This window comes from Mobula birostris, chromosome 5, assembly GCF_030028105.1.
Source record: "Mobula birostris isolate sMobBir1 chromosome 5, sMobBir1.hap1, whole genome shotgun sequence".
In the NCBI taxonomy this organism is placed as follows: Eukaryota; Metazoa; Chordata; class Chondrichthyes; order Myliobatiformes; family Myliobatidae; genus Mobula; species Mobula birostris.
Genome location: NC_092374.1, coordinates 196402214 through 196410136, shown reverse-complemented (window position 1 = coordinate 196410136; position 7923 = coordinate 196402214). Strand labels below are relative to the sequence as shown.

General features: G+C 48.9%; 1 protein-coding gene across 1 annotated transcript; it reads right to left on the bottom strand.

The window, feature by feature from the left end:
- Positions 1–5733: 5733 nt before the first annotated feature.
- On the bottom strand, positions 5734–7678 carry LOC140198211 (heat shock cognate 71 kDa protein-like). Its single transcript, XM_072259250.1, has one exon. The coding sequence runs from the start codon at positions 7676–7678 to the stop codon at positions 5756–5758; it is 1923 nt and encodes a 640-aa protein (XP_072115351.1). The 3' UTR covers positions 5734–5755.
- Positions 7679–7923: the final 245 nt, after the last annotated feature.

The window sequence follows — 7923 nt, the reverse complement described above, 5'->3', positions numbered from 1 at the left end:
ACCACAAGGCTACTAAACAACTTCCTCCCACAGGCAGTCAGACTGCTAAATAGCTGCTCCACCTGACTCTGCTTTGGATACTTTTAACCTGCACTGGACACTTATAACTGATTTTAACTGACTTGTGGCTGTTGTGTTTTACTATTTATTGTTATGTTTATTATTTAGTGCTGCGTTTGTTATGTTATGATTGCACTGCCCCTGAGAAACGCTGTCTCATTCTGCCCTGCAGAGCTGATGTATGGTTAGAATGACAATAAAGTTTTTTGAATCTTTGAATCTATAGTCCTCGAATAATTAATTCTGAAAGTGATAGATATACATCAAATGATCAGGAAACTGACAGATACGGCTGGAAGCTGGATTCCTGATCTTAATGATTCTTGGGTACGATTCATAGGACATGAATGCCACAAAAAGCAGAATCCATCACCACCATGCAGCCCATGCCCTCTACTCGCTCCGACCATTGGGCAGCAGGTACACGGAGCTTAGGTCCCACACCAGCAGCTTCAAGAAGCTGGACCAGGAAGGATATCTTTACTCACTTCCACTCTTAACTGATTTCACAACCTATGGACTCACTAACTCATGTTCTCAGTATTATGTTTTTCTTTTGTATTTTGTTTGTCACTGCAGTTTTCACTTACTGTATTTCTTGATTGTACTGATAATGGTTGTATGAAAATGTATCTCGGGTCAGTATGTGGTGTCGTATAAATTTACTTTATATGTGATTAACTGTGGACTTAGTACTGTTCCTGGATGTTACTGCGCAGCCCTCCCCTCTGAAGATGTGTGCGCGGCTCTGAAAAGAGCCTTTGTTTTCAGATGCTTGACCTCTATTTCCGTTTGACAGCCCGGTGGCCACGCCCGGCAGTCCGGGAAGCAGCGGGACGCTTGGGCGCTTTTTTGGCCTTGGTCGTCGTGCGCTTGGTGGGACTCTTGGCACGATTCCGGGCAGCGGGCTTGGCTGCCGCCGATCTCTTCGGGGCCGTTTTTCTGGTCGCTGCTTTCTTCTTCGTCCCTCCTTTCCTCCGGTCCTCGGACTCTCCCTGCTCGCCCTGCGCTTCCCGATCCGGGCGGGGAGCGGAAGCGGAGCTGCCGGCGACAGTGCCTTCCACAGTGGAACCCTTGTTAGGCAAGGTGTCGGCTGGCAGGTTGGAGCGGGCGACGGCCTTGTCCGCCTCGTAGCCAGCGGCCGAGATGGGTTTCTTCACACCGCCCAGCTTAGGAGCCTGTCGCTCTTTGGTGGCGGCCACCACCTCCGCGATCTGCTCAACCACCATGGCCGCTGTGGCCTTTTGAGACCGATGGACCGCCTTCTTCTTAGCCGCAGTACCGACAGCAGCCGAAGGGGCGGCGAGGTCGGAACCGGCAGGAAGATCGGGAGGAAGAGCGGCGGGAGTATCAGCCTTGGCGGGAACGACCTCAGCCATGAGAACCTTCCTGATCCGCGACGCCCCGCCTGGGTGGGGCGAGTAGCGGGACCCTCGCACATAATAGGGAAAGGTGGACGTCGTAGAGCAAACCTGCTCGGAGCCTATCCAATCCCCTGCTACGGCGCTCCACTAGGTCCCGCCCTTCCCTGTAACTCTGACCAATCCACTGCTCGTACCTGTGAGCCAGTGGCGGAGGGAGGTCATTGTTAACGTGGAATGCTGCAGGTCTGGCGGACGGAGAGGAAACTCGGTTGTAGAAGCCTCAAGCCTGCTTACAGCTACCCAGCAAACACGCGTCGTCGCTCGGCAGGAGACACGCTGTTTTGTGTTCGACTGCAGATTGCTGCAACATTCATGGATTCGTGGTCTTGGACTATTTTTGTGTTCTCTGTATTTTACTGATGAACTCCGGTTTGTGTGAATACTGTGTGCTTTACTGCCCCAGGCAAGAAATAACAGATCATACACTGCATACAATTATAAAGGAAGTATATTTAACAAAGAGTTGTTAAATAAAAGAAAGAGAAAGGCAACAGGGCCCATCATAAATAAACAGTCAAATGTGCAGATAAGTTGAAACTCATCTCGAAGTTGTCTTTAACTCACGCGCTGGACCCACTGTCTGCGCGAAAGCACACACCACTTTCCGAATACAGTAGCGCTCGAAATCCATCTCGAACAGACGGGCTCCCCCACAAGAATATTAACCCTTCCTCCTTGAAGCCATTCATCTGCGCAAAGCACCTTGTGCAACAGGGACGACATCCTCAGCCATATTCCCTCCTGTCTTTCCCCAGCTCTCCCCTAAAATACCTCGACCCTCACTGGTATCCGTAACAAAATCCTCTCTGCCCGCTTTCTCTAGAACCTTCTCCCAATTTCACCATCCAAGTTGGCTGACACAACATTCATTCCTAAATTGGACAACGTGGCCCTTATCCTTAGCTCAAACCGCAAACATGCTAAAAGCAATACAGACTGCTCTTACAGAACTACTAAAATGAAATACCTACAGCTTCGCGGTAAGAATATCGACCAGGGCGTTACACTGATATCCTATATCTGATCGCCTTTGTGCCGGGTGTGACTGTCAGAAACAGAAACATAGAAAACCTACAGCATAGTACAGGCCCTTTGGCCCACAATGCTGGGCCGAAAATGTACTAACTTTAGAAATTACCTAGGGCACATCCTATGTCCTGGCTACTGTTCAGAGCCCTGTATATAACTCTCATCAGGGTCTTTTTACCCTTGAAGTTTCTTATCCACAAGGATTCTACATCTTCCAATCCTATGTCACCTCTTTCTAAGAATTTGATTTCTTTTTTTTAAAACCCAACAGAGCCGCCCAACCCCCTCTGCCTACCTACCCATCCTTTCGATACAATGTGTATGTACCCTGAGATGTTAAGCTCCTAGTTGCCACCCACTTCAACTCTGCTTCCCATTCCCATTTGGATATGTCCATACATGGCCTCCTCTACTGCCATGATGAGGCTAAACTCAGGTTGGAGGAGCAACACCTCATATACCGTCTAGGCAGTCTCCAGCCCCTTGGTATAAACATAGAATTCTCCAACTTCCGGTAATTCCCTCCCCCTCTCTTCCCCTATCCCTATGTCACTCTGCCCCGTCCCCTAGCTGCCTATCACCTTCCTCATGGTTCCGCCTCCTTCTACTACCCATTGTGTTTTCCCCTATTCCTTCTTCACCTTTCCGGCCTATCACCTCCCTGCTTCCCCTCTCCCACCCCTTTATCTTTCCCCTTACTGGTTTTTCACCTGGAACCTACCAGCCTTCTCCTTCCCACCTTCCCCCCACCTTCTTTATAGGGCCTCTGCCCCTTCCCTCTACAGTCCTGACGAAGGGTTCTGGCCCGAAACCTTGACTGATCTTTTCCACGGATGCTGGCCGAGCTGCTGAGTTCCTCCAATGTGTTGTAAGTGTTGTTAAACTTATTGGTACTATGTTTTCCGCCTTGGCCCTAGGGTAACGCTGTTTCATTTGACTGTATTAATGTATGGTTGAACGACAATTAAACTTGAACTTAAACATAAATTATATTAACAGCAGCATTAGAGGTGTGCATCCAGGATTAGTGTTGTGGTTGGAGACTCCCAGCCTCCCCAAGGATTACATCTGCACCAGGTGCATTGAGATGAGGCTCCTTAAGGACCGTGTTAGGGGTCTGGAGCTGCAACTTGATGACCTTCAGCTGATTAGGGAGAGTGAGGAGGTGATAGGTACTACCTATAGAGAGGTAGTGGACAGCATCCCTGTGACAGTCCACCTCAGAAATCGATAGTTCATCCATACATTAATACAGTCAAATCAAACAGTGTTACTCCAGGGCCAAGGTGGAAAACATAGTACCAATAAGTTTAACAACACTTACAACACGCTGGAGGAACTCAGCAGGTCAGGCAGCATCCATGGAAATAATCAGTCAACATTTCGGGCCAGAACCCTTCGTCAGGACTGTAGAGGGAAGGGGCAGAGGCCCTATAACGAATGTGGGGGGAGGGTGGGAAGGAGAAGGCTGGTAGGTTCCAGGTGAAAAACCAGTAAGGGGAAAGATAAAGGGGTGAGGGAGGGCATAGGCAGGGAAGGTGAAGAAGGAATAGGGAAAAACACAATGGGTAGCAGAAGGAGGCGGAACCATGAGTTTTTGATAGCTTTGACTTCTCCAGTGCGTTCAACACCATCCTCCCTGCTCTGCTGGGGGAGAAGCTGACAGCGATGCAGGTGGATGCTTCCCTGGTATCATGGATCCTTGATTACCTGACTGGCAGACCACAGTACGTGTGCTTGCAACACTGTGTATCCGACAGAGTGATCAGCAGCAGTGGGGCTCCACAGGGGACTGTCTTAGTCTCCCTTTCTCTTCACCATTTACACCTCAGACTTCAACTACTGCACGGAGTCTTGTCATCTTCAGAAGTTTTCTGATGACTCTGCCATAGTTGGATGCATCAGCAAGGGAGATGAGGCTGAGTACAGGGCTACGGTAGGAAACTTTGTCACATGGTGTGAGCAGAATTATCTGCAGCTTAATGTGAAAAAGACTAAGGAGCTGGTGGTAGACCTGAGGAGAGCTAAGGTACCGGTGACCCCTGTTTCCATCCAGGGGGTCAGTGTGGACATGGTGGAGGATTACAAATACCTGGGGATACGAATTGACAATAAACTGCACTGGTCAAAGAACACTGAGGCTGTCTACAAGAAGGGTCAGAGCCGTCTCTATTTCCTGAGGAGACTGAGGTCCTTTAACATCTGCCGGATGATGCTGAGGATGTTCTACGAGTCTGTGGTGGCCAGTGCTATCATGTTTGCTGTTGTGTGCTGGGGCAGTAGGCCGAGGGTAGCAGACACCAACAGAATCAACAAACTCATTCGTAAGGCCAGTGATGTTGTGGGGATGGAACTGGACTCTCTGATGGTGGTGTCTGAGAAGAGGATGCTGTCCAGGTTGCATGCCATCTTGGACAATGTCTCCCATCCAGTACATAATATACTGGTTGGGCACAGGAGTACATTCAGCCAAAGACTCATTCCACCGAGATGCAACACAGAGTGTCATAGGAAGTCATTGCTGCCTGTGGCCATCAAACTTTAGAACTCCTCCCTTGGAGTTTCAGACACCCTGAGCCAATAGGCTGGTCCTGGACTTATTTCCTGGCATAATTTACATATTACTATTTAACTATTTATGGTTTTATTACTATTTAATTATTTATGGTGCAACTGTAACGAAAACCAATTTCTCCCAGGATCAATAAAGTGTGACTATGACTATCACCTGTGAGAGTGGGGAAGTGTTGACAAAAGAGATCCAGAAAGAAGGTGTGCTGGAAATTAGAAGGAAGATATCCCTGGGAAAGGGAGGAAGAGGAGGGAACATTTATTGAGATACAGTGATACTTTAAGACCTATAAATTGTTGACTTCATGTATTTGAAAACAAAATGGCAAGTTTTCCTTCCCTGGTGATGAAATATAATTACACTCAATTCTTAAAAAAAAATAAAAGATTTATTAAAAGCATGTTACAAGATACTTAAAACTGTACAAAGTTTACATTCCAAAACAGTTGGCATTAAAAGAACCCAATACAGAAAACCCAATTAAATGAATTGAATAGACTCAGTTACCGGTGTTTACAATTAGTACATCACAGCCAGATTCAGGACATTGACATGACCCAGTGGTGTTACAGTGAAGACTATTCCCAAGTGCCAACATTAGCATCAGACCCACTGAAGTGTCCAGAGAGCTCAAACCGTGCAAGTCCCAGATAGTCACATTTACAGTCCTTTAATCCACCTCCTCAATACTTGGTCCGGCAGAACTGGCAGTCCCAGCCTGTGCCCTGCACGATTCCCCTGTGGCTGCTCCTTGGTACAGTTTGGCAATGATGGGATTGCAGAGTTTTTCCAGCTCTTTCTGCTTGTGCTCAAACTCCTCCTTCTCTGCCATCTGATTCTTCTCCAGCCAAGATATTGTCTCGTTGCACAGGTCAATGACTTTCCTCTTGTCCTCAGCACTGATCTTTCCGGCCATCTTCTCATTCTCCACAGAGCCCTTCATGTTGAAGGCATAGGACTCCAGGGAGTTCTTGGCTGCAATCTTCTGCCGCTGCATTTCATCCTCATTCTTGTACTTCTCTGCATCTTGCACCATCCTGTCAATTTCCTCCTTACTCAGCCTGCCCTTGTCATTGGTGATGGTGATCTTGTTTGTTTTCCCGGTGCTCTTGTCAACAGCAGAGACATTGAGAATGCCATTGGCGTCAATATCGAAGGTCACCTCAATCTGGGGTATGCCACGAGGAGCGGGAGGGATGCCACTCAACTCAAACTTGCCCAGAAGGTTGTTGTCCTTGGTCATGGCTCCCTCGCCTTCAAACACCTGAATAAGGACCCCAGGCTGGTTATCAGAGTAGGTGCTGAAGATCTGGGTCTGCTTGGTGGGGATGGTGGTGTTACGCTCGATAAGGGTGGTCATGACTCCACCTGCCGTCTCCAGCCCCAATGACAGAGCAGCAACATCCAGGAGTAGCAGATCCTGAACATTCTCCGACTTGTCGCCTATCAGAATGGCTGCCTGGACAGCTGCCCCATAGGCCACGGCCTCGTCGGGGTTGATGCTCTTGTTCAGCTCCCTACCGTTGAAGAAATCTTGCAGCAGCTTCTGGATCTTGGGGATTCGGGTGGAGCCTCCGACCAGGACAATTTCATGGATCTGGGATTTGTCCAGCTTGGCATCTCTCAGAGCTTTCTCCACTGGCTCCAGAGTGCCCCTGAACAGGTCAGAGTTCAGCTCCTCAAAGCGAGCCCTTGTGATTGAGGTGTAGAAATCAACATCCTCAAACAGAGAGTCAATCTCAATACTGGCTTGTGTGCTGGAAGACAGCGTTCTCTTTGCTCTCTCACAGGCCGTCCGCAGCCTCCTCACCACTCGCTTGTTCTGGCTGATGTCTTTCTTGTATTTCCGCTTGAACTCCTCAATGAAGTGATTGACCATGCGGTTGTCAAAGTCCTCTCCTCCCAGGTGGGTATCACCAGCTGTTGATTTCACTTCAAAGATACCGTCATCGATGGAGAGAATGGACACATCGAAGGTGCCACCACCCAGGTCAAAGATGAGAACATTACGCTCCCCTTTGCCTTTCTTGTCCAGACCATAGGCAATGGCAGCTGCTGTTGGCTCATTGATGACACGCAGGACATTGAGACCAGCTATCACACCAGCATCTTTGGTTGCCTGGCGTTGGGAGTCATTGAAGTAAGCAGGAACGGTGATGACAGCGTTGGTGACTCTGCAGCCAAGGTAAGCCTCAGCAATTTCCTTCATCTTGGTCAGCACCATGGAGGAGATTTCCTCTGGGTAAAAGGTCTTGTTCTCCCCCTTGTACTCCACCTTCACCTTTGGCTTCCCCGCATCACTCACCACCTGGAAGGTCCAGTGCTTCATGTCGGAATGCACCGTCGGGTCATCAAACCTCCTCCCGATGAGCCGCTTGGCATCAAAGATGGTGTTGGCGGGGTTCATTGCCACCTGGTTCTTGGCTGCATCACCGATGAGCCTCTCGGTGTCGTTGAACGCCACATAGCTGGGGGTGGTGCGGTTGCCCTGGTCGTTGGCGATGATCTCCACTTTGCCATGTTGGAAGACCCCCACACAGGAGTAGGTGGTGCCCAGGTTGATACCGATGGCTGTCCCCGTTGGTGCAGACATCTGTGTTTCTGACGAAAGCTCCAACGTTCTGTATTGAAATACCAGAAGGAATTCCTTGTTTCTCCAAGCAGATCGTTACTGCCTGGTCCACTGCTCCGGACCTTAGTATCGTCCCAGTGCAGCTATGTGGGCGGTACTTTGTTCTTGAGGGACGACCAGCTAAACCAATGTTTGTCGGCTCTTGGACTGTATTCATTAGAGTATAGAAGAATGAGAGGGGATCTCATAGAAACATTTCGAATGTT

Excerpts from the sequence above, each read along its gene's own strand:
- LOC140198211 (XM_072259250.1), bottom strand. The coding sequence starts at position 7,678 with ATGTCTGCACCAACGGGGACAGCCATCGGTATCAACCTGGGCACCACC.